This window comes from Cavia porcellus, unplaced genomic scaffold, assembly GCF_034190915.1.
Source record: "Cavia porcellus strain 051 isolate PalLab524CR breed Dunkin Hartley unplaced genomic scaffold, mCavPor4.1 scaffold_25, whole genome shotgun sequence".
Lineage (NCBI taxonomy): Eukaryota > Metazoa > Chordata > Mammalia > Rodentia > Caviidae > Cavia > Cavia porcellus.
Window position 1 is genome coordinate 15,351,506 of NW_026947508.1, and position 26,747 is coordinate 15,378,252.

Here is a 26,747-nt window from a genome sequence, read left to right on the forward strand (position 1 = left end):
TGCTGCTCTGGTGGCCAGGAATCAAGACAGATGTCTTCATCTGTGTCAGCAAGGCCAGGAGAAGCCATGGGCTGGCTGTCTACAATAGTCCTCTACAGCTCAGCAGACCCCTCCCATGGTAGCAAGCACTGGGGCCTCCCCATTATCCAGCTGCACCCCAACTCCGGGAGACCAAAACACCTCACAGCCAATAAAGACAAAGGCCTCTGAGCCCCTGGTCTTCACTCCCTCATGGTGGGGATCCAGGTCCAGCTAGGAAAGCCTCACTTTACGATTCTAACCTCATGAACAAAGCGACAGGTGAGAGCACATGGTTGCAAAATGTTTAATCTGTGCTGTGCGCACTGGACACTGCATGACACTAGTGTCAGCCCCCTGAGAGCACACCATCCCCCACACAGAGGAGGATGGGGGATAAGGGTCAAGGACAGGGAGGGACAATAAAAGAGCTGTGAGTGTTTTTGGCCACTCAGAGGTGGGGAAGGACACTCCCCAACTTCTCTTGCACTCACAGGCTCCACAGGGACAGTGAGGGGTGAAGGGTGACAGAAATGTGATACCCCCCCCCCCATGTTACCTCTGCCACAGGCCAGGGACAGGGAGCAGCCCTGATCAGCTGAGCGTGCTGGCTGCCAGCTGGCTACTTTTCCTTGGTGAAAGCAAGCGAGTAAGCTAGGACGTCAGGAGTCCAGCTCAGCAATGTCCTTGCTGCTTCCTTTAGCTCAGCTTCCTAGCTCATCTTCCAGCAGGGAAACTTGAGCCACCCAGGGGCCTGTACGCTGCACGACAGGACTGAGGTGTGCTCGCTGGAGGACCTGGGTCGGAGGGACACTGGCATGGCTACCTGACAATCACCCCAGATTGCTCTTGTCCTCCTGCTGATCTGCAGCCCACATGTTTGGGCAAGGGGCTGAGCTCACTCCTTACACATGTGCACACGTTTAGGAGGCAAGCAGCTGAGGAGAAAGGGACACAAGTGACTTGCCTAGCCTGACAATTAGTAAGCCCTTTCCCCTGTTAGAAGCAAAAGAAGGAAAGCTACAGATGAGTGTCCCCACAGGCAGCTCTGTGTGGCCTTGAAGAGCCCGCCTTTCCTCCCCACAGATGCAGCAATCAAAATCCCCAGCAAGGTCCAGAAGAGCCTTGGTGCTCAGGCCATGGGGTCCTTCATCTCCCTACATGGATCTGCTTCTCAGAAGCAGCGTCGGGCCATGGCTTCCATGCGGAGCAGAGCTCCCCGACAGGTTCTGGGCTGGCAAGGCTCAGGTTATAAAGGCAAGGCCCTGCTGGTGGAGGTGTAGGTGTGACAGTTCCTGCTCAGTCACAGCTGGAGGTACAGCAGTCCCCACTGCAGCTCTCCAGAGGCCTCAGGACGAACTCCTGAGGAGCAGGAAGCTGCTTCCCGGCCCAGCTGTGTGGCCGCAAGGTTGTTAGCTGTTGTACAGGGGAATCACCCGGGTGATCTCCCGCCGGCAAATGGGGCACCTCTTGGGCTCTGGCAGGGCACGGTAGCACTCATGGCAGGAACATATGTGGCCACACTCCAGAAAGACACAGGACTTGAAGCTGTTCAGACACACAACACAAGCACTCTTGAGACTCTCCCGGTCCTCCGGCGAGGCTTGGCTCAGCAGCTGGGCCTCGTGCTCCCGGAACTCCTCCTGCAACTGCTCCAAGCGCAGGCGCTCCTGCCGCTGCAGGTACTGCTTCCGGAGGATAAAGAAGAGGCTGGCACATGTGGCAAAGCCAAACACCAGGGCCAGGATCTTCCAGAGCCTGACACTCGACTCCTGCTTCTGCAGCAGGCTGTCAAAGTCCTGGCTGCTCAGATAGTACTGCATGCCTTGTTTTGGGGGCTGCAAGCGGACGGAGTTGTTGTCCAGGACCAGTTCTCCAACCCCAGTGAGGGTGGCTCCGACCTTCAGCATCTCCTCAGTCTCCTGGATACCTTTGGGCCGCTCGCCACTGATATAGTGGCCAATGACATCGGTGAAGGACTGGACCGAGGGGTGGAACTTCTCATACACAGTCTCTAGGCCCAAATCCACTGAGTCCAGGGGCTTCAGCACCCGGACTACCACATCCACGCCATCCTCATGGGGCACCAGATCAAAGGGCACTGTGTTGGTCCTCTGGTGAATGATCTTGGAGTAGTCATTCCTAAAGAAATAACAGAACTGAAGGTGAAACAAAGTATCAAGCACCCAGGGAAGGTCAAGATCACCTACACACCAGCACAGGCTCAAGGCTGAAGTAACTGGAGGATACAAGTGAAATCACTACTCAAAACCTCAGCTCAGACAGGCTCAATTTCTTAGCTCCTCAGGTAGTATGTCAGTAGGCAACAACTTCTGTCAGAGATCACTGTCTTAGTTACTTTTTTTCCTTGTTGCTGAGACAAAAATCCTGACACCCATAAGAAAAGCTTATTTAGCGTACAGTTTTTTGGAGGTTTCAGTCCATACTCAGTTGGCTCCAAGGCAGGGTGGCACAGCTGAGGTTTAACCCTACTTGCCAGCCACAAGCAACAAGAGTGAAAAGGACAAAAAAGGAAAAGTATACCTCCTTTCCTCCCTTATATTGTATGTCGGTTATCCACCCCGGGTGGGTGGATACAGCACAAACACCACTAATCCCAGCACTAGACAATGAACCAACCACTAACACTAGATTCAGCAGCTTCCATACTTGCATGAGGCTTTGGGGGGGACATCTGAATACAAACCAAAACATTCCACCCCTGGCCTCCCAAAGACTCATCTCCAAGGGTTGCCCAAAATGTCCTAACAGTTTTGGCTTTACTGAAAAGTCCAAGTCCCAAATCTCCTCAGAGATCCGAGGCAAAATCCGAGGCTGTAACCCCCTGTACAAAATTAAACACTTCTAACACACAATGGCACAAGATAAACATTCCCACTCCCAAGGGCAAACAGGAATACAAAAGATGGGAACCAAAACAAGTCCAAATCCAGCAGGACAAACACTAAGTCCTGGAGTCCCAGGCTCAGCAATTGAAGCTATCTGGCTGTGAGCTCCAAAGGGCATGAGTGACTCCACCTCTGACGGTTTTACCTCCCATGGCTTCTCTCTGAGCCTGTTCTGCTCAGTCTTTGCAGCTCTCCTTAGATGACCTACACTCCTGGCTTTTCCAAACTTCTGGATTCTCCACTACACCTTTGGCTTCACAATGACAGCTTCACACACTGCTCTCTCAGGAGCACACTGCCTAGCCTTCCAGGCCTCTGAAATCAGGGTGGAAGCTGCCTTAACCTCAGAACTTATGCATTCTCCATGCACCTAAAACCAGGACCATGTGGATGCCAAGGTCTGCTGCCAGTTGGAAGAGTAGCCATGCTTTCCTCTCTTGGCAACTAGATTAGAGTGACTGGATGGCTGAACACTCTGAACTTGTGAGGAACAGCTTCTCTATGTTGCTGTCATTCTGGAACCTGGTGCGGCTGTCGCCATTTTGGAACCTTGTGTGGCCACTGCCACCATTTGTTTTGGGGTTTTTTTTTTTTTTTTTTTTTTGTCTTTTTCCTTTTAATCGGTACCGGGGATCGAACTCACGACTGCCTGCTTGCAAGGCAGGCGCTTATGCCGCTGAGCTAAATCCCCAGCCCCGACTGCCACCATTTGAAACCTCATGTGGCCACCATAGCCATTCTGGAACATGGCATTATGGCAGCTTTCTCCTCCAAGCAAAATCTTTCATTTTTGCAGTTTTAGGCATGCAAAGCATGGGGACGCACTGCTTCCCATGATGCCAGCAGGCCATCTTTTTTATTTCTCTGTTCCTTTTCAGCAGTCGAGGTCACAGCTCTAACTTTGTAGTCCACAGCTTTACTGGAGCTTCTTTCTGGCCAAACTCACATTTTCAATCATTCTGCTGGGCTCTCTGCTCTTGATTTGCAACACAAATATGGCTAAAAGCCCCCAACAGTAGCCATGCCACTGCCTCAACATGTGACTGCCTAGAAATTTCTTCTATCAGATTAATTAATCCACTGGCCTTAACCTCAGCCTCAGGCAAAGTCTCTGGACAGGAGTAAAACACCAACAAACTTTCTATCAAGCCATAACGTACTCAACTGGAGTCCAACAACCAGTGTAATCCTTCTTCCTAGCAGAAACCTCCTGTGCCTGGTCTTTACCAGCAGACTTTCTATCAGCGTTCCACATCATCTGGTCTCCTAAGCTCTGACCAGCATCTCCCAAACAGAACAGAATAAGATGTGACATCTCCAAACCTTCCCATACTCTTCCCACAGGCCATTCCCAAAGGCTCTTGAACCACATGGTCAGGTATAGTCACAGCAATGACTCTACTCCACTGGTATCAACTTCTGTCTTGGTTACAGTCTAGGGACAGTGGGCTTCCAAGGCGTGGAGGGGCACTGGGGCAACACTTCAAAGGCAGCAGCCAGCAAAAGCAACTAGAACAAAATAGGGGGAAAACAAGCCTCTTCTCTCTTATATTGTAAGCAGGCTTCCCTCCCTACCACTCTGCCTTGGACAGGTGTAGCATTCACATCATCTGCAGGGCTTCCTCTTACAGGGGCTGAGGATGTTACAAAGTAAGAACCTTGGCCCCCTGCTGAACTGTTTGATTAAATTTCTAAACTTCTCAAGTTGACACAATGTACCAACCATAACAAATCACCCCTTGTCAACTTGCCAACCAGACACATTTCTTTAAATCACCTTCCAGATACTAGACATGTTTATTCTTAACATTTCACAACTCAGAGACATAAGTACCTGCCTAGCAAGCCGGAGGTCATGAGTCCAATCCCCAGCACCAAAACAAAACAAAACCCATTTCACAACTTGAACACTGTAATACAGGCTTAACAATCCTTAAGAACCAGCTCTATTCTTTCAGACCACATCTGCAGACCTTTGCAAACTCTTCCCACAAGCCATTCACAAAGGGTCTTGAACCACATAATCAGATACGGTCACAGCATTTACTCTACTGGTACCAAATCCTGTCTTGGTTACTTTTTTTCTCATTGCTGAGGCAAAATACCTAACATCCATAAGAAGGAAGGAAAGGCTTATCCAGCTTACAGTTTTTTGGAGGTTTCAGTTCATACTCAATTGGCTCCCAGGCAGGGTGGAGTGGCTGAGATTTAACCATTCACAACAGCAGCGAGTGACAAGAACACAAAGGGCAAAAAGAAAATGGTATTCCTGCTTTCCTTCTATTGTATGCTGGCTTCCCGCCCCTGGGCGGGTTCAGCACTCACACTGCCAATCCCAGCGCGAGACAATCAACCAATCACAAATGCTAGATTCAGCAGCCTCCACAACAGCATGGGGCTTTGGGGTGACATTTAAATAGAAATCGAAATAACCACCTTTATCATTTACTCCTCTTTGCCACTGTCAAACAAATATGTGAGACAAAAACCTGCTAGAGGGCTGGGGATTTAGCTCAGTGGCATAAGCGCCTGCCTTGCAAGCTCAGGGAGTTCGATCTCTGGTACTGATTTAAAAGAAAAAAAACCTGCTAGGCTCAGATGGAAAAATGGTACTCCATGTAGTGGAACAAAATTATTTTAAACACTGCAATCATTAATTTGTAACAGTGGTTCTCAAACTTTCATGTGCCTAAGAATCAACAGATTCCAGGTCCCCCCACCTGTAAATCCTGATTTGGAGGATGTGGAGGTAGGCCTAAGAATACTCATGGTAGCAAGCTGATGGAGGCCACAGAGCACACCCAGTAATCAGGACGCTGGTGTTCAACCAGTCTCAGGAGAGCAGAGGACATGGCCTGGCAGCCAGGACCCAGTGCCTGAACAGACCCAAGCAGGGTTTTACAGGACAAAGGACACCTACCAAAGGTGGGTTGTTCGATTCCACACCATCTTGTGCTCTTGAAGTGTCAGTCGCTGAATCACCCCCTTGCAATTTTCCACAAACTGGCTGTTCAGTGTTTCTTTAACAGACCGCACAGCTCCTAAGGAGGAATAAATCACTTGATTTCTGAAGCATGGTTCTGTCATCTCAAGGTAATTCAGAATGTGTTTTCAGCTTTAGTTACATTAATCAAAATGATAACACATACATTACATATATATATATATATATATGCACACACATTACCTTAAGGGGGACCCCTGCTAAGTATTTAACATAAATAACATCATTTAAATCTTATATCCCTATAATCCCTACAATAATCAGCATATGAAAGGTTCAATAATCTTGCCCAAAGCTGGGTGTGGTGGGGCACGCCTATAATCTCAACACTAGGAGGCTGAGGCAGAAGGATAGTTGTAAATTCAAAACCAACCTTGTCTACAAATAGCTCAAGGCCAGCCTGAACTGCACAGTGAGACCCGGTTTCAAAAAGACCACCAAAAAACAAACAAACAAACAAACAAACAAACAACTTGCCCAACATTAGAAGGCAATATCCTGTTTTGTTTTGTACTCCAAAGTACGTTCTGAACTATGGTTCCCCAAAAATAAAAGGCACTTAACATTACCCAAGACAAACTTTATCAAACTTTTGGAAGAAGGAAGTTATTTTCCATTTATCACCAAACATACCTTCAATAACAGCATAAGGCACACATTTTCCAGGTGCTTCTGAAAGAATACTCTTTAAATCTTCACCCAAGTGCATCTTCTTAGCTCCCTAAATGCAAAAAAATACATACATATATATATATGTATATGAAATTGTCCCTGAATACTGACATGCATGCTCAATCAAACTGAAGGGTAAAAAACGATTGCTTGTTTAATGAGGAAACTGGGCAGGAAGGAAACCACAGATAATCTGATTTCAAAGTCTGTCCCACAACTTTTAGCAGCAGGTCAAGGAGTTGCTTCTGCACTCCTGCCTTAGAGCACAGTGGGGTTGCCAATACACTTTTTTATCCAGTTAAACAAAACAACACTTTTTTTTTGGTACCCAAAATCGAACCCAAAATCGAACTCATGACCTTGTGCTTGCCAGGTAGGTACTTGCACACCGAGCTGTATCCCCAGCCCAATAACACTCCTTTTAATTTGAACATTTTTAGCTGAAACTATAAAAGTCAATTTGCATACTGCTGAATGAACATCACTTAATTTCTTCCTGACAATTCAGAGCTATAGTCCAAAGAGTTCAGGTATAAGGCACATAACCTCTTCTCTAGCACATGATAGGGGCTCAAGAAATGGCAGGTGCAGTTTACTACTGTACCTTATAAAGTGAAGCTCTGCATGGTACATTATCATTAAAGGGTGCCCTTGCTTTATCAGGGTAAATCTCTGTTAACTGGAGCCCAATGCTATTCTACTTATAAATTTCTTTCTTTCTTACAATTACATCCACTGCTGTGCTCTTCACTATTTCCTACCTCTCTGTGATGCCTCCCTGAGTTACACTAAAACTTTTCTTACGTGATCAAGTATCTACTGTCTGTCTAGCTGACTGTCTCCTAGTGCCAAGAACAGTGCCCGACACACAGCAAGCACTCAATATATTTTTGATAGAGAAAGTAGTGATTTATTAAGTACTTAATATACTGTGTACCAGGTACTAAGCATGTTAAATGCCTAAATCTCGTTAGTACTGATTCCATCTCTACATAGTAGGCATTTCTATCTTCAATTACAAAAAATGGAGCTCATGCTCAGAGAAGTAAAGTTATTTGCCCAAAGTTACATATCTAGTAAAGAATCCAACACAGTATGGCAGAGAATTTTAAGTCAAGGGATGGAGAATATGACTAGAGAGATCTGGTCAAGCTTCAGTGTTTTTACTGTGGCTTTGGGCAAGTTAGTTTACCTCACTTCCCAAAACAGTCAAGGTTGGAGAAAAGATAGGCTTTTTATTGTAGATTAAATAAACTTGAGACATACAATTAATTATGCATTTTCATCACCGTGAGAAACACCCAAGATAAGACAGGAACCCCACACTTAAAGTTTTGTAATTGAACCAAGAAAAGAGAATGTGTGGAGGGCCACCTGGGTAATTTCTTCTAGAACATAAAGTAATTATCTCCATTGTGGCTAAACCTGGCCCTATCTCCATACAGTGATATGTACAAAGCCAGCTAGGTCATTTCCTGTTCCCTTTATTGGCTCTAAGTAATGTAAATAGAGTTAGCTGAGGTGCTGAGGCTTAATCTGCCCTCAACCAATGGCTTCCAACCAACAAAACACAATTGAGGTGGGCGGGAAAAGAGCCACAGCTCCAGTAACTGGGCTCCGCCTGGAGATAAAAGGCTGACTTCCCAGGGCACAAAAGTTTGCACAGTGGAGCTGAAGCAGCGCCCCCTGAACATTAAAAGCTACTTCAATTGTGTTATGTAAATTGGTCTTTCTGCATATCCTTCCCTCTGTCTACTAGGATAGGCTCCTACCTAGCCCAGCTCCCAGTACTCAGTCTCCCACTCATCCTCAAGCCACTCCCTTTATCTATTTTAATAAAATCCGGGTTAGGCCTTGGATCAAGGCCTTTGTTGCTGTGAACCTTTGCCTGGGCTGAACGCAGGACCACTTAGCTCCCTATAATTTAATTATGTGTTAGTCTTTATTTTCACCATGGGTTGCACTGGAAGTGGCAGATTGGAATTACTGGCTACAATTCCAATAACTTTTCCATGGGATTACAAATATAAATTTCCTGGATTGTGATGAAGACCAGAAAGGATCTCTACAAGAATCTAAAATATTAGGGGTCCCCAAATCTTTTTCCAGGAAGGGGCTGCTTCATCTTCTTTTAGAAAGTAATTGGCAACTTCTGGGAGAACATGGCAGACAGATAGCAGCAGCTACGGAGGCTCTCTGAAAGACCCAGCTTAGAATTCAGGAATGGTGTGGAGTAAGGAATCATAAGCAAGTGGAGATATGCCCTGCTGACCCAAGAACGAACTGGGCTGAGAGAAACCAACTTGGAATGCAATCCTGGTGCTATAACAGGAACAGAAAAGCCTCAGTATGGAAGCTGGAGCCCACAGCATTGGAAGCCGCGATTTGGGTTTCCCGCCGCTCGGTGGCTGCATCTACATCGGCTCGGCAGGGAGAGAGATGCGCGGAAGCTCTGAGAACGGGAATCGGTGAATGGAGTTGAAAACAGGATGGGGGGGGAGCCGTGCATCCACCTCCAGTGAGTGAGGGAAAACTGGGACTCTCCCACGGTCCAGGAGACTCCAACAGAGGACATTCTGGGACTGGGCAGACTTGCGGGAGCGGGCGCTGCAGCGGCTGTAGCGACTTCAGCCATGCATCCCCATCTCAAGCCAGATTGGTGACAAGTGCCTAGCCTACGTGACGCTGCTGGCGGAGACCCAGTAGGCTGGCACAACCCAGATCCCAGAGCCTGAGGGTGGCCTGGAGGGGTGGGCCCCGCGTAGGCTGCCTGGTCTGCAATTTCCTGGTGTACTGCGGTGGGCGGGAACACCTAGTCTGTGCAATTCAATCAGACTGTGGCTGACAGGGAAGGAAGCTGGGCCTCCTATATACGCTTGCATATATAAGGAACAAAGAATATGAGAAGAGGGAGCAACAAGAAAGGCCCTTCGGCCCCCAATCCTGAGAAACAGGCAATAGGGGACACCGCACCAACAGACATAAAGCGCCATCTTGAGAGCCTCATAGATGAGTTCAGGAATGAAGTTATTAATGACCTGAAGCTAGAAATAAGCAGAATCGTTAGAGAAATGCTAAGCACCACCCAAGAAAAAACAGATGGTGGAATGGAAGAACAGAAAAAGAGGGGAGAATTGTTTGATGGAGAAAATAGAGAAAGCATAGAATATGTGAAGCAGGTTCAAAGAGACTACCAGGAAACTAAAAACTATCGAAAACTGGCATAACAGCTTGAAAGAAACTAAGGACAGACTATCTGAACTGGAGGGCAGATTTGTAATATGGGAGAATGAAATGAAAAACTTCTTAAAAGTAACAAAGAAACAAACAGCAATAATACAAAGACTAGAAGATGATAAGAGGATCCATAACTTAAGAATTAAGAACATAAAAGAAGAAGTACGGACACAAACAAATGAACTACAAAAGCTACTCACAGAAATAATCCAGGAGAATTTTCCTAATTTAGCAAAAGGTAAAGATACTCAGTTGTATGAAGCATACAGGACCCCAGCCACCTACAACCCAAACAGAGCAACACCGAGGCATATAATAATTAAAATTCCAGAAATTCAATACAAGAACAGAATATTAAAAGCCATCAGAGACAAGAAACAGATCACTTACAAGGGAACACCCATCAGAATTACAGCAGATTTCTTTGCACAAACCATCAAATCACGAAGAGCGTGGGGGGAAATAATTCAAGCTTTGAAAGATAATAATCTCCAGCCAAGATTGATATATCCTGCACAACTATCCCTGGAAATTGATGGAAAAACAAGGTGCTTCCACGATAAAGAGGAACTAGGGGAATATGCAACCACCAATTCAACTCTACAGAGAATACTGCAGGATATTCTAAAAAAGTAAAATACGAAGAATCCAGAAATAGTGACAGAGAGGCCACAATGAATGGAGCAGAAAACAAAATGAAGAAGACAAACTGACAACTAATGACAGAAAAAGAGCTCAACAGAAATGAGGCAGAGAAGACTGGATGATAGGAACAGCTATTTTGGAGAAAATGACGTCTTAATAGGTAATACTGATTTAGTATTATCTTGTTTTGAAGTCTCATTAAGCTTTTGTTCTTCTGTCTCCATTGGTCTAAACAGGTTGTATCTTATTGGATTTTATTATGTATGATAGTATAAGCAAAAACTTTTAAAGACAAGGAGATTATACAGAAACCATTGTTCATTTTCTGTTAGTTGATTCTAAATACCCTGTAATGCTGTCATTCTCTTAAATGGTTTTACATTGTTTTGATATATTTGATGCTACAGTATACGAAGTTATACTCAAAGATTTCAAGGAAAGAGACAATATGGTAACTACTTTTATGTCAGGATTATCTTGTGGTGAAACACTATTCTGCTTAAATGGTTATGTTTTGATCTGCGCTGTTTTGCTGTTATGCCCTCTTTTATCTCAATCTCCACTTCATTATTTACTTTTTTTTTTTTTTTTGTCTTTTTCCTTTTTATCGGTACCGGGGATCAAACTCACGACTGCCTGCTTACAAGGCAGGCGCTTATGCCGCTGAGCTAAACCCTCAGCCCCCATTATTTACTTTTTTATTTTTATCCTTTTAATTAAGGGAAAAATAAATAAAAAATAGCAGGATATATTATAGTAATCCACTTTGATTTTCCATTATCTTGATTTAAAGCCCTGTATTACTCTCACCATCTTGTTTTTGACTGATGTCCCCCTATTCTGTTGTTTGCTTGACAGTACCAGGTTCGAAAGTTTAGGCAACAGCTGTGAAGATAGTGAGATTCATTATGATGCCCATTCTGGTTGACTATTATCTACTTTTGAAGACCTATAATGTCTCCAATGTTTTGGTTTTGTCGGTTTTGTTCTTTACTGTTTTGTTCAATTTTATTATAACTGATGATATATGCAATGCTATTAGAGATAGCGGGAGGCATTATGGTAACCATTGTTGATCACCTTGTATTATGCTTTTACATTATCTATTATGTCCACCCTTTTGATTTGATTGACTCTGTTCTGTTATGTCACATTTGGTTCTACTCCCTTCCAAAAAAGTAGTAAGAACTGTGGGAGCAACAAAACCCAAAATGTGTAATTGTCATTGTACAAAAGAGAGGAAAAGAAAGTGCTCTCAACAATATAACTGCATGTATATTTAAGTGTACAAGATAGATAATGGTATCACTGAGTTTCGTTGGATCATTGAACAGAACTGTTTGCAGTCTCACTGTTGGAATGTCCACTTTACAAGCTTTAATTTTGTAACTTGAACAATTATTTCTAAGATGACAATATATAATCCATTAACTAGTGATTTCCTACTGTTTATTTTTTTCTGTAAATCTGTAAAACGTGTACCCTTTCTTTGCTTTTTTTTTCTCCTTAAATAAAATTTTTTAAAAATTTAAAAATTTTAAAAAAAAAAGTAATTGGCAAAGCTGTTAAAATCACCTAAAAGTAGGGCCTGGAGAGTTTCCTGCTTCAAAGAATCTCACATCCAACCCGCTTGAAGCTGAATTGATTCTGGAGTCAGAAAGTGAAGTATCAGTTACACTCAGCACTGATCAGATGTAACTTGATTGAGTAGGTGAAAAACAGGGCAGATGGAATCTTACTAGAATGCCATTTGCCCAACAAATCCAATAGCCTCGTAAGTGGTTCATTCCAGATTCCAAGACTTCTTTCTTTCCTACAGGGGTTCCATGTACTTGTTTCCAGACCCTTACGAAATCAATCTGATACAGAAACTGGATATAAATATCAATTTAGGCTTTTGATCATTGAATTGTGAAATTCCAAACAAAACAAACCCACCAATGTTTATTGAGCATCTACGACTTGTCAAGCACTGAGTTAGAACTCAAAAAAGAGAAAAAGATTCTGTCTTTAGCCTAAAGAGGTCAATTCCTGGTGCTCACTTTGGCAGCACATATAGTAAAGAAGCCAATCTCTGTACACCAGCCCCACAATCACAACAAAGCAATGTGATCAATCAGAAGAGTTACCTTAGGTCAAAGGACCTAAGTTTAAGTTCCATGCTGATTAGGTATATGGCCTTCCTTCTGAATCTCAATTTTCTGCTTTGCAACTGAGGGGTAACTGTCATTTTATCAGACTCAGAAAAGTACTGTACAGAAATACAGAGGGAAATGTGCTGTGAAAATTGTAAAGTGTAGTTCAAAACAGTGTTGTTTTAAAAAGTAACCAAACATACTTGGGTGTGGTGCCACTGACTAATACAGCCACTCTAGGAAGCTGAGGCAGAAAGTCTGCAAGTTCAAGCGCACCCTGGGCAACTTGGGACTCTCAAAAACTTTTTTAAAAGGTGTAGCTGGCAGGTAGCTCAGTGTAAAGACCCTGAGTACAACCCCCGGAAGCGTTTGTAGAAGCAACAAGCTGAGTGGTTGGTGAGTATTTATATTTGCTCCTGCTTTGGTCTGAACTGTATTTTAGATACCTGGATGTCACGCGCATTTTGGCAGTACATATACTAGATACCTGGACGTCTCTCTCGAGTCCTCCTGGCTCTATAAAAAATATAATGTTTTAAAATAACATCTCCCCCCGCCCTTGCATTTCCACTTCCCCTCTTCCTAAAGTGCATCTCACCATGGCACGGCACCTGATAACGTGTTCATTATTTGTATATGTACTCGAATGGATTCTCTGTGAAGGCAGAAACTTCCGTCTGTTCTACTCACTGCCTGGTGCATAGCAGGTGTCTGAGAAGTTTTCGAGTAAATTAATAAACTCCAGGGTCAGAGTAACGAGAAGGTCCCCTGTTGAAAAGGGCCAGAGTGGCTGTTATCACAGACCCCAATTCTGATCCTCATTCCTCCACTGACTGCCTGAGGGACAGGCAGTCTCAGAGCTGGGTTATTCTTCTGGGGAGTTTCCGACTATGCAGCCGCCCAGGCGAATCGTGGGCTCACCATGACCGCTGTAGAGATGACCTGTCTGAGTGCAAGCCGGCGCCAGCACTGACCTTGAGCTCTTGGGCGACCCGGGCCTTCTGCCGGTACACAGAGTACAGGATGGCGGTGACGACAGAGCTGGTGCCCAAGAGAATAAACTGGCCCACTGAGGGCCGCCCTCCGCCCTCCATAGCGGCGCCGAGCCCGGGGTGCAGACGGCACGGGGAAGACAGGACCTAAGGTCCCCTGCTTCGCCACCCTCCACCCTCTTCTGAACCCCTCCCAAGGCCCTTCCCGGAAACCACCAGGCAGTCGCCCAGAAATGACGTCACGCAGAAACAGGAAGTGGTGACGAGAGAGGCAGAGGGGACCGGAAAACGGGGTTGCCAGGGTGACAGCCAGGCTGCTCTGGTTTACCGGAAAATGGGTATCCGCCGGCTGCTGTTTGGGGTGCTTTTGCGGAACTCCGTGACCTTCTTTAGCTCCGTGACTGTTTGTCTTCAACACGGGGCTTATTGGCTGTTACTCGTCTAGGTCGCCCTCGTCTGGTCCCTCAGGTTTTTGTGGGTTTATGAGTTCTCTGCCATTAGATTGGAGGGGAAGAATCGTGTGTTAAGCACTTGCATGTTAGACAGTTAAGATTTAGGGCAAGCCTTGCGCTTTATTCTGCTCTCTTGATAGATGACAAAGCAGGCTAGAGAGGTTAGGGAATGTACTGAAAACCCTACTGCTGAGCAACTTTATGACCCCCACTTATTTTTAAAAGAAGGGAGAAGAAAATGTTTGCATGTTTCTGGAAGGATTCACAAAAGTTAATCATAATTAGCTCTTTCCACAGAACAAGAGAGGCATTTTTGTACCTTTTGAATATAAATGTATGGCAAAGTCTGAATTTATAAAATTTGTATTTAGACAAGAACCAAGATTCCCTCCCCATCTCTGTAAGCTGTCAGCTGATCCAGAGAAACACAGGCTGATATGATAGCTATTCAAATAAGATACAATTTAATCCTTGTTTTAAAAAAACTTGAATTTTAAAAAGTCCAGTCATTCCACAACCAAAAGTTCCAAAGGGTCTCCTGCATCCAAGGCTCTGGGAATACAGCCTTACTCGGCCAGATTATATTCTGGCTACTTGGGGTGTAATGGAGAGGTAGGTAGGTACAAGCAAAGATATTGTTGCCCCAGGCTAGTAAGATTAAGGATAGCAAAGTGCCACCAGTGACATGCAGTTTATGGGGGTGCTATTTATTCTCATTTAGGAAGGGATTTGAGCTCTGTCAACAGAAGGGAGATGGAGTGGCAGACCAGGATAGGATTAGGGAACTTCATGCAGAGGGGGAAAATGAGCAAAAGGGCAAAGCTAGCAAGAGTGGGCCAGGATGGCTACAGCCATCCTCAGACGTGCCAGAGAACAGAGTTTGTAATCCAACAGGAGGGTTAAGGTCATAGTGTATAGGACTCTGAATGCCAAAGCAAAACTTTAAAGTCTATTATTCTTAGGATGAACTCCAGTAAAGCTTTTCAAGGCTGAGAAAGGGCATGATGTAGCCTGTTTTGTTTTTAATAATCATAATTCCCGTATCCTTCCACAGCAAAGGAAAGAACAAAAAGGAGGCCATAAAAATTGAAAACTGAGAGACTGTCTTCCCCCACCAATAGGTTAGAAATCCCTGTTTATGTTCTGTCTATCTTGGACTTTCTTGTTTTATCCTCCAGGCCCTTTTATGGGTTTCTTGGAAGTCTGTTTAAAAAAAAAATTTTGGCTTTAAATAACTGTGCTTTTTTTTGCCAAAGGTTGAAATCCTTCATTAGCCATGCTAAGCACATCACATTGGGACAGTTTGAAATTTACATCATGTCTACTTTATTAGGCTGACTGATGAGAAATGGGGAGCTTCAGCTACAACTGTTACACTAAGATGCTGAAAAATTAAAATAATTGATTAAAAGATAATTAGCAAAAATAGTTAAAAGGATAGTTATTAGCAGTATTGTCATTCTGTACTGAGCTCGTTACCCTAGTAACCAAGCACCAACCACATAGTTATAGATTAACTGACCGCAGCGTTATGCTGTACACGTTGCCCCCCCCAAGTAAGCTGTGTGCTACGTCAACTTTTGTTCCCCCTTGTAAGAGACAAATGATGTTGTGTCAACCATTGTTCCCTTTATGAGAGACAAATGTTCCTGGAATTGGCAGACCAAGGGCTATGCATTGGCTATTCACCCACTGTGAAATCCCTCTGACCTCAAGCAACGGGGAACAAAGGCCCACCTTGTTTCTGTTTCTCATCACTATGTACTTAATGATCAATGAGCTAATCATAAATGAACTATAAAAATCAGTCAAAATTCTAACTCAGTTGCACAGCTTTGCAAATTCCATCTGCACTGTGTTGCTGGGCCAGCTAAAATAAATGCGCTTCTTTTAAAAAAGACATCTTGCCCCGTTTATCATCATGGGGCCTTGTTTTTTGGGTGGGTTACAACACAACCAGATGTCGCTATGGAACAATTCCCAGCTTGGAATAACTGTCCTCACTGAATCACAAGTTAAAATGTACCCATAACTTGGGCAAAGTGAGGTAAGTTCCTAGGGCTCCAGGCAGAGCAGACAGGTTAGTAAGGACAATGCCACCATTGGAAGCTTGTCACCCTAGACTTAAATTCATATACGACTTCTTTACCATTGTCCAGCCAAAAGTTCCAGCAGAGACCATGGGAGATCTTGTAAAAATAAAAAAGCAAGTTCCTGCAGATGGAGTGATGGGCAGTGGTCTCCCCCCACACACACTATAGAAGAGTGAGTCTCTAGGGTGACTGCCAAGTCCTTGCTTCACCATGAAACCCTGCTAGGCAATGTTAGAGCCCAGACCCTCTGCTTTTCTTTTTTTAATGGCTTTATCAACATACAATAAGCTGTACCTGTTTAAAGTGCGTAGTTTGGGCTGGGGATTTAGCTCTGTGGCATAAGTACCCGCCTGGCAAGCAGGAGGTCGTGAGTTCAATCCCGAGTACAAAAAAAAAAAAAAAAAAGTGCATAGTTTGATAAATTCTGACATATGTCTACACCTGTAAAATTATCACCATAATCACAACAGTGGTGATATCCATCACCTTCCATACTTCAGTAATCTTTTATAATCCCTCTCCTACATCACCTATCTTCAGCCATCCCAGGTAACCACCAATCTGCTTCCTTTCTTTAGATCAGTTTGCAAAAGTGGAATCAAATGATATATCCTCCCTTTTCTTGGGCTTAAAGCAGGATAATCTGACTCAGAATAATTATTTTGGGATTCTTCCAGGTTGCATGTATTAATAATAGTTGATTCCCTTTTTATTTCCAATCAGTATTCCATTGTATGACTATATGAGTTGTTTATCTGTTTGTTAGGGTTTGTGCCTTGATGTCCTCCCAATGCTTCATGTGGTCATGGGTGGGAGTTTTTCATTGGTGCTGGCTCTAGAATGTGTGACACTGGGATTGGATTCATGGTACAGTGCCAAGATCAAGGGCACCGGGATTAAGGATGTGAGTGCTGCCACCCTAAGTATCCTGGATGAGTTATGAGGGATAAGAAGTTATGCTTACCTCTTGTTGCCTTGGATTGTTGAACCTACTGCCATGAATTGTTCTCTGAAATGCCTAACTGCCTTGGAGCCAGCTCATTATGGACTGAGACCTCTACAACTGTGAGCTAAATAAGCACTTTCTGCTGGGATGTAGCCCAGTGGTACAGTGCTTGCCTACCCTGTACAAGGTCATGAGTTCTGTCCCCAACCACCACCAAAATAAATAAACAAACAAACATTTCCTCTTTTAACTTGTGGGTGTTGGGTATATTTCCTCAGCAATGAGAAAAGTAACTAAGACACCATTTATCTATTGATGGACATAGGGATTGTTTACAGTTTTTAACTATTATGAATAATTCTATAAACATTTATGCTTTTATTTGTCTTGGTCCAGTCATATTCTGTGGCTCTTGGATAAATTCCTAGGACTGCAGTAGCTAGATCACATGAAACTGAGGTTATCCATTGGTTCTAAACAAGTCATTCACTGGAAGGCACCAGTATACCAGGGGTTGGAAAATCAGGCGCTGCTTGTGTACCTCTGCCATGTCACCTCAGGCTGGACCCTTCAACTGCCAGAGTCTTAGCATCTCACCTGTAAGGTGGGAAAATGGAAGAGGTGCTTGCTTTGGTGTGTTCTGCATGGGATTCTATTTAAGCTACTTAAAAATTAGAGAAAGAAATGCAAATAAATTGCTAAACAGTTCTCTGAAATGATTGTACCATTTTTCCAGCAGGAGTATATGAGAGTTTACACATGACTTCCACCATCTCATCAACCTTTGGTATGATCAACCTTTTTATTTTTGTACAAAGAATAGAACCCAGGCCTCATGCTTACCAGACAGGCACTATGCCACTGAGCTTCATCCTCAGCCCGACCTTTTAATTTTTGAACATTCATATGGGGGGGGGCAGTAACCAGGGATTCAACTCATGATCCAGCACTTGCCAGGCAGGCACTTGTGCCGCTGAGCTAAATCCCTGCTTGAATATGCTTTTTTGTTTTTTTAAGAATAGGAAAATGTTTTGGAGAAAAGAAATGGGGAACAGGAAATAGAAATATCTCCTGAAAGACAGAAGGGGTCCCAAATGGGTTGCCAATGAGCCCACCTCTCAAAGGAACTTTATAAAGCAAAATCATGAGAAGAGGACAATGTGGGTTAAAACTATGATCAACCAGTAAGATTGCAAGTATAATCAATTAGGTAATATTGATCCCATGAGAAAGAGCATATGGGTGACATCGCTAACCTTGGTCAATAATCTACAGTCTTAATCATTTTTTTTTACATTCTTTTTTTTTTTTTTTTCTTTTGCCGGTACCGGGGATTGAACTCACAACTGCCTGCTTGCAAGGCGGGTACTTATGCTGCTGAGCTAAATCCCCAGCCCCTAGTCTTAGTCATTTTAATCTTTGTTTCAGTGGTTTTAGTTTTAGTGGGTAGAAGAGGATGGCCCACTCCTAATGAGAGAATAGGAACTCTCAAAAGGGTGATACCGATAATCCCAAACTTCTGTTTATCCCTTAGGGAAGTATGTAAATCTGACCATTGTAATTTGGATCTTCAGATACTGCCTCCAGTCATAGCCCTGATGGATTCTCATCTTCTGCACTGACTCCTTTGAGTGACCAGCCCTGTCAGACTGCCTACTGTATTTCTAACTAACTTAGCTGACTAGGGCTGGGAGTTTAGCTCACTGGCATGAGCATCTGCCTGACAAGGTCATGAGTTCGATCCCTGGTACTCCCCGCCAAAATAAAATAACTTAGCTGTCTATAATATCTCCCATTCTGAAGAAGTTTCCCTAACTGCACTAAAGAAAGAAGGAGCATAGTTTCCACGAAGCTAATTTAAGGTGAGAAAGTGTAGGGGAAACTGCAGTTAGGGGCCTTCTGCAGAGAGCTCATCTGATAGGCCTTGGCTGGAAGTCATGTTGTAGTTTAGCAGTTATGAATTTCCTTTACAAGGTAGATCTAGTGGACCCAGTAAAAGGAATCTGGTAACTTTGTCACTGGTTCCATCTGCATGATCAGTTGGAGTCTGGCAGCCTCTAGGCAAGAAAAAACCAAACATTTTCCAAGAAGTTAAAACTTGCATACTCAAAACATGAGCACTAAAATGGAATGCCTGTTGGGGAAAGAGCCAACACAGAAACCGCTCTTAAGGGATTGGATTGTACTCAGTTGGCTCTTAGACCCTCTACTGATGGGGGTTATCTGTAAGTCTGATACTTCTTATTATAAGTCCCTCTGGTTTTAGCTGTATGATGGAGAAACAGAATTTAAAGACTCTTGTTGAGCTTCTATAGATTCCACTGTAGGTTTTCTTTTTTTTTTTTTTTTAAAGGATTGCTTAGATCCAATCCACTGTAGGTTTTCTTGTCTTAATGAATACTGGTCCAGCTATTGGTATCACTGGAAACTTCCAGAAGGGATCAGCGATTAGAGCCTCTTTTTATATCTAGCATTTACTGCTATGGTATTATTTTCATGCATCTTTTGGATATAATTTTCTGTAGGGTGTTTAAAACCAAGGTGAGACCTATGTAAATCAAAATTAGCTTCTTGCTGTCTATCAGGCAGTGAAGTGTGATGCCTGTTTTGCTTTAATTTGCATCTTCTAACAACTATCAATGTTGGCTATGTTTTTATGTGCTATTTTCCACTTATATATCCTTGTGGGTGTAGTATTTGTTCAAACATTTTGCCCATTTTTTATCTGTTGGTTTTTATTTTTGAGACAGGATCTGTTTGTCACCCAAGCTGACCTGGTAGTCTGAGGCTCAAGGATTCTCCTGTGTCAGCCTCCTGAGTGCTGGGGTTACAGGCATGCATCATCATACCTGGCTTTCCTATTTTTATGGAGTTATTAGTTTTATGATGATTGAGAATCCTCTGCACATTTTGGATACAAATCCTTTGACGACTATGTGATTTATCAATATTTTCTTCAAATCCATAGCTTGCCTTATCTTCTGTAGATCATCTTTTGAAGAGGAGAAGTTCAGAATTTTTATAATTTGTTTTCTTTTATGTATCATGCCTTTAACATTACGTTTTAAGAAATCTTTGGCTAAGCTACTTAAGCCACGGTCACAAAGATTTTTTCCTATTTTTTGCCAAATATTTTATAACTTTGGATTTTACATTTAGGCCATTTAGGTCTGTGATGAATTTTGGGTTCACTTTTGCATCTGGCGAGCCTGGCACTGGGCTTCACACAGCATCTCACACTGTTCTCATTTGGTGCCTGCGAAGGAGGCCAGGGCTATTTTCATCTCTATTTTATAGATGCGGAAATTAAGACTTCTGCAAGGTGGAGGTGCCAGGATTACACAACTCTTTCTTTCTCCAGAACTGTCTACTTAATCAGGGAAGGAAACTGACTTTGATTTAGTTCGCATCTTTTATCCTAAAAATAACTTGGCAATCGATCGGATCATTTCCTTCCTTGAATCACACACATCACTATTAAATATTTAATGGATGGCAGCCCATTTGAGATACTGACCGGAAAGCCAGGATTCTAATCTGGGCTCAAATCAGCCCACAACTGTGAAAATGCAAACTGTAAAACAATCTCTAAGGGTCCTTTGGTCTCTACCAGCTCAGGACTTTCCTGGAAACGGATATTCAGTGGCTGCTGGTGCAGTTGGTGTTTTGAGCCACGGGGAGGAGCCAAGAGAACATGCCGCAGAGGGCGGAAAACATCCCGGGAGGCCTGGGGAAAGGAGATGAAGACAGAGGGGCCGGGAAGGTCTGTGCACTTAACGAGGTGCTGAGGTTCTAACTGGGACCCCCCTTGGGCTGTGTTCAGGGACTCCTGAAGCCTCGGCCTTGCTACTGGCCAGCAGGCCACGCGACCATTGCTGCTACTACTCACCAGAGTCCCCTGGTGAATGAGAAGGCACTGGTACCCTGCAGGCTGGGAAAGGGTGAACCAGGACAGACTTAAGAGTCAGGTGCCCCAAGTCCTAGGTCAGGCACTGCTGTGCACCTGCCATGTGCCCTCTGACAGGGTCATCACATGCTGGAGTCTCAGCTTCTCATCTGAGAAGTGGATTTTTCTCTGGGTGTCTTTCAGCTGAGATTCTATTCAAGCTACCTGAAGACTGGAGAAAGAAACTCGGTCTCCTGTCATGTGCTCAGCAAAACAGTAACAGCTCAACATCCTGAACCTTAAGTGTACTCAGACAGAAAGAGGGTCACAACTAGAAAGTGGTCCACACAGGACCACTGTCAACTGATGTGTAAAAAAGGCAGTGGACCAGTAAGGAATTCTCCTTTTCCTTAAAGAGAAGACAAAGAGTTATTTGAATAACTCTTATTTTTCAACTACTTAAATTCATTCAGCATCATTTGGTAGATTAAAAGTTATAGAATTCATGAAAAATGACCATTATTATAAGAAGAAAGTAAAAGTTGAATAACAAAATGAAACTGTGGCTAAATGGCAAATGAGTCATATAAGGACATTCATGTAGAGGCCAAAATGTCACCAAGGGCTTCAGTTAGAGAATAACAACAGTAAGAACATTTATTGAACATCTACTATGTGCCTGTCAGATAAGCATCTCACATATATAAATCTCTGATGAGAAGAGATTTTGGGGGATCATCCTACTATAACCTGTAATTACAGCTGGGTGTGATGGCACACACCTATAATCCCAGCATTCAGGAGGCTGAGACAGGAGGATCACTGTGATTTTGAGGCTAGCCTGGGCTAACAAGGGAGTTCAAGGCCACTCTGAACTGCATAGTGAAACCCTGTCTCAAAAAGATAAAAAAAAAAAAGCTAGGTGTAGTCACACACACCTGTAAATCCAGCACTTGAGAGGCTGACTCTGGAGGATCTTTGTGAGTTCAAGACCAGTGTGAGCTACAAAATGAGCTCAAGGCCAGTTTGAACTGCATAATGAGACCTTGTCTTTAAAAAAAAAAAAGATGTTACCAAATAGTTTCCCTAGTGTAAGAAATGGTAAGAATACATAAAAGTATGTGGTAATCATGATTCCCCATTATATTGCTTGAAGCTTTATAATGTTTTCATTCATTAATTGGAATGGTTTTATTCTGGGTTGGTTGATTTTATTGTCTCTGTTGGTATGAACAGCTATTTTGAAGAAAACAAGACATTATCATAGCTAGCGTTGATTTAATATCATCTTGTTTTGAAGTCCCACCAAGCTTTTGTTCTTCTGTCTCCATTGGTTTTATCATATTGTATCTTATTGGATTTTATTACATGTGATAGGATAAACAAAATTATTTATAGACAAGGAGATAATATAGAAACCATTGTTTGTTTTCTGTTAGTTGATTCTGAATACCCTGTAATACTTGCATTCTTTTGAATGGTTTTACATTGTCTTTTTATATTTGATACTATAGTATATGAAGGCATACTCAAATATTTCAAGGAAAGAGACACTATGGTAGCTACTGTTACGTTAGATTGTCTTGTGGTGAAACACTATGTTGCTTAAACTGTTCCATTCTAACCTGTTTTGTTATGTCCTCTTTTATCTTAATCTTTTTTTAAATAATAGATAAATAAATAAAAAGATGTATTTAGGTGCCTTGTTCATTTAAGATTCATCTCCCCTGCTAACTTCCAAACTGGAAGTCTCTGTCTTTTGATCAGATAATCAATCCATTTACACTTATTGTGATTATTGCTATATTTCTGACTTCTCCCTGTCCTTTTCTGTACTCTATGTATCAGTTATAATTGGGGTTGACTTAAATTATAGAAAACTCCAAGTAACAGTGGCTTCAGTCAGATACAATTTTATCTACCTTTTCAAGTAGAACTGGTATGGTGACTTGTTAGTTGTCAGAGACCCAGTTTCTACTTTCTTAGCTTGTCATTTCCATCTTTAGGCTCCAACCTAGCTATTGGTGGTTTAGCCTTTACAGACTCATTCCAAGAAGGAAGAGGGGAAAGTGGTGGCGGGGTGACAAGGGTGAAACTCCACTTATGTTCCATTGACCAGAATTTAGCTGTGTGGTCTCACCTGGTAACAAAGAAGCCAGGAAATATTTTCTTTTGGCAGGATACATCAATGGCCTGAATAAAATGAGGCTTCTGCTACTGTGGAGAGGACAGGGGACACTGAGTCTCTATCAGCAATCTCTGCCTTAGCCTTTCTGTCACAGCTGAGTGCCCAGCTGTCAAAAGCAATGGCTGTGAGCCTCCAATATGGTACCCAACATGAAAGGACCAGCCTGCCATCTGGTGGCAGGCTGGTTATACTGGATTCCTTTCACTATGGAGGTTGCATAGATTGGTCATCACTAGAATAGACATTTATACAACTGTGGCTTTGCTTCTATCTGCCAGACATCATAAATGATTCACTGAATGTCTTTTAACAATAGTCCAGACAACATTGCTTTTGATGTTGGGAGTTTGAGACCATCCTGGGTTACCAAGTGAGCTCAAGGCCAGCCAGAAGAAAGTAATATATCATTTACAACACAATCACTTACAAAAAGAGAGAAAGAGATTTAAAATAAGGAAATAGTTCTTTTCTTGGGGCCCATGGAGTCTATGAACTTGGAAGGAAAAAAATATGATTTTATTTTCACTAACTGCTACCTAAAACTTATCCTCCCTCATTTATAAATGTGGCTAACAAATCAATATTATTAGCAGTACCTGTGACTTTAACTCCAATATAATTTATAATCATATTCATATCACTTTATTGCAATGTCTCGAAAATCACAACAGTAGCCCTAGTTTTGGCCAGAGAGGGAGGGAGCAGGGGCAGGACATAGCTCTCAAAGTCACATTTCTAATGACCAAGACATATACTATGACAAAACTTTAGGCCAAAATATAGCTAGTACATATTAAGCTCTTATTCTCTGACAAGTCATTTGCTGCACTTAATCAAGCTGTGACAGAGACAAGTAATTCTACCCCAATATCTGCTCTCGCCATACTTTCCTGGTAATAAAATCTCTGACTCTTGGCTAGGTACATGAAAACTTCATTCTTTCTCCTTGCAGAGATTTAACTATGTGATAAAATTCCCATCAAAAAGGAAGGAGAGGGAAGTGTCACATCAAGTGTCACCTCAAACTCGGGAATATTCTTCCTGGTGACTAGAATATAGTCAAGATAACTGGAGTTCCAGCAGCCATCTTTGTCTATGAAGTAATTGCCAGGTATAAAAATGGCGGAGCAACAGGATAAGAGAAAGCTGTGTCCCTAGTGGTCATGAAACCACCCTTGACTCCTCACATTTACTATAGCAAAAATGAATAACTGTCTTTTCTGAACTACCACAGTTGTGCTTTCAAACCTAATTGCATCTGCTAACTCCTAACACCTGTAGCTGTCCCTACCTGCTTCCCTGGTATATTTTTCTACAAAGTACTAATTACTGAGGTAGCATAGAAAAACTAAATACAGTAGAAAAGAGGCAAGGAAAGTCTATTTTTTGTCTTCCTTATTAAAACTGTTGGGTCAGATCCCTACTAAGCTATGCACATAGGCATTTTAATCACTTAAGAAGTATGTGGGGCCAGGGATTTAGCTCAGCAGCATAAGAGACTGTCTGGCAAGTGTGAGGTCGTGAGTTCAATCCCCAGTACCACATACACCAAAAAGAGTGTCTGTATTGAAAAGTGTGTTATCCCTAAATTTACCCAGGCTATCTTACCTTCCTTCAACTCTGAGGACACCAAGACAACAATAACAAGTAAGTTCAGAGTTTGCAGTGACACCTAGTTGTCAGCTTTTTGCAATGTTCAGTTCCAAATCTCCTAGAGTGGTGCCTAGAAATCTTCAAATCCATACTCTCTTTAGGGTCTGGGAGAATAAGCTTTACACATCACCCTGCAATGAGATCAGCTCCGCCAAAATGCAAGCAATCATCCCACGATGAGAGCCAAGTCAGCCCTGCTCTGGGGCAAGCAGAGCCGTCTCCTGGGAACCAAATGGCTCCTCAACCCAGGAGGATATTTCTCCAGAGAACCAGAATAGAGGTTATGACTGACCAGACCCTGCCCCACCTCAGCTGATCCATAAAAGTAGGCCTCATGCTTTTGTGACTGAACCTATGCACGAGATCCCAAGTTGGAGTCCTTTTTCTGAAGTAATTTTTCCATGACATGAATTGAGAACCTACTCAGAGGACTAAGTAGAGGTCCCCATTCCTATCTGGAGACTTCCGAGACCCATCCTGTGGCTTTCACATCTAAAGTGATATATCTAAAAATGGCACATTTATCATTGGTGTTCTCCAACAAATGTAAGCACACTAGGGCAGGGATTTTGTGCAATTTGTCCACTTGTCACCTCCTTGGCTCTTTTGTAGTTCCTGGCACACAGGAGATTCTCATTTGTTCAGTGGATGAGCTGAAGGATAATCAGCTCTGAAGGCAGGAAATACGATCTTACAGATAAAAATGCGAGGCTCAGAGAGGGACACTTGGCTAGAAAGTGGTGGTTCCTGATCCTTAGCCAGGCCGTTGGGCTCCAAAAATCATTCTCAAACACAAACTGAACTGCCACCAGATCCAGAGAAGCCCCTCAAAATCCTTCCAACTGGACCCCTACACTGGCTTTAACGAGAAAGATTACACTTCCGCAGGGAGAAAATGGGAACAGAAGTCTAAGGCCAAGAAGAGTCTCCGAGGTCTCAGGGTTATTCGTAAACATGGGAATAACCATACATGGTTTTCTCCATTTTTATTCCCATGTTTACAAATAACCCTGATTCTAAGGTATCTCTAATCATAAGAAACACCATTGACTGGCAGATGGCACACCCTGTAATCCCAGCACTCCAGAGGCTGAGGCAGGTGGATCACCGTGAGTTTGAGGCCAGCCTGGACTACACTGAGTCCAACGTTAACCTGAATTAAATAGCGAGACCCTGTCTCAAAACAAAACAAAACAACATTATCTGCAGACAGCAAAAAAAAAAATACCAAGTACATGAGCTGACCCTGAGACCCATCCTGATTTCAGAACTATCACAATGGGGAGAATATGCATCTTCAGATGCCGCCAAGGAGTAATCAAAGATGCTTTTAAGAATCTTTCTAGAGTCTTTTGCTTAAGCCCTCCCAGAATGAAGAAGTTTGGCCAATTTTTTCTGCAAAAGAACCTAAAACAAGGCTGGATTCTTGGGTCTCCCCCCCATCCACATCTTGCTGGAGTTAATCACTCCCTTCCTTCCTGTGCCTGTACGCCCTCTCTTTCAAGCTTCGGTGCAATCTGTGTGTTTGTTTATCTCCTCGGAAAGACCAAGGCTCACATCCTGAGTCGTGTCCTGTTTGCTTCTCAGGTCCTAGCTTAGTGTTAGGCACATAGCAGGTGCTGCGTGTGTGTTTACACAGGGAATGCACCCGAGTCCGTGGGCAAGGAAATGGGAGGGTGGATGGATGGCGATGCCCATACCGCCTGACTCTCAGCACACAGCTGTGTGTGTTTGTGATCCCACGTGTATCCCTTGTAGGAGCCAAGCAGGACTCCAGAAATTTGAGCAGTGTCATAGGGGAGAGGGTAGAAGACAGACCTGAGACGGAGAAGGCATTGGCTTCATGACCCTCTAGAAGAGAGCTGCTTTCTTGCTGGGGGAGGGGTCAGCCTCTAACCCCAGTATTATCAAAACCTC

The 26,747-nt window shown here is 43.2% G+C and overlaps 1 protein-coding gene across 2 annotated transcripts; it reads right to left on the reverse strand.

Annotated features, from left to right (window-relative positions):
• Positions 1-311: 311 nt before the first annotated feature.
• Positions 312-13,833, reverse strand: Mul1 (mitochondrial E3 ubiquitin protein ligase 1). Of its 2 annotated transcripts, none has more exons than XM_003471356.5 (4): positions 13,595-13,833; positions 6,565-6,652; positions 5,848-5,968; positions 312-2,160 (listed from the first exon to the last, which is right to left on the reverse strand). In XM_003471356.5, the coding sequence occupies exons 1-4, from the start codon at positions 13,712-13,714 to the stop codon at positions 1,431-1,433; spliced, it is 1,059 nt and encodes a 352-aa protein (XP_003471404.1). In that variant the 5' UTR covers positions 13,715-13,833; the 3' UTR covers positions 312-1,430. The 2 variants fall into 2 exon arrangements, with proteins under 2 accessions (XP_003471404.1, XP_063091733.1); XM_063235663.1 differs by lacking the exon at positions 13,595-13,833 and adding an exon at positions 13,219-13,565.
• Between the last annotated feature and the right edge of the window lie 12,914 nt (positions 13,834-26,747).

Bases quoted from the DNA above. Each gene is read 5' to 3' on its own strand.
- Mul1 (XM_003471356.5), bottom strand. From the start codon at position 13,714: ATGGAGGGCGGAGGGCGGCCCTCAGTGGGCCAGTTTATTCTCTTGGGC. The intron at 6,653-13,594 runs GTCAGTGCTGGC...TTTTGCATTTAG, and splicing joins GGGTCGCCCAAGAGCTCAAG to GGAGCTAAGAAGATGCACTT. The intron at 5,969-6,564 runs GTATGTTTGGTG...ATTCCTCCTTAG, and splicing joins GCCTTATGCTGTTATTGAAG to GAGCTGTGCGGTCTGTTAAA.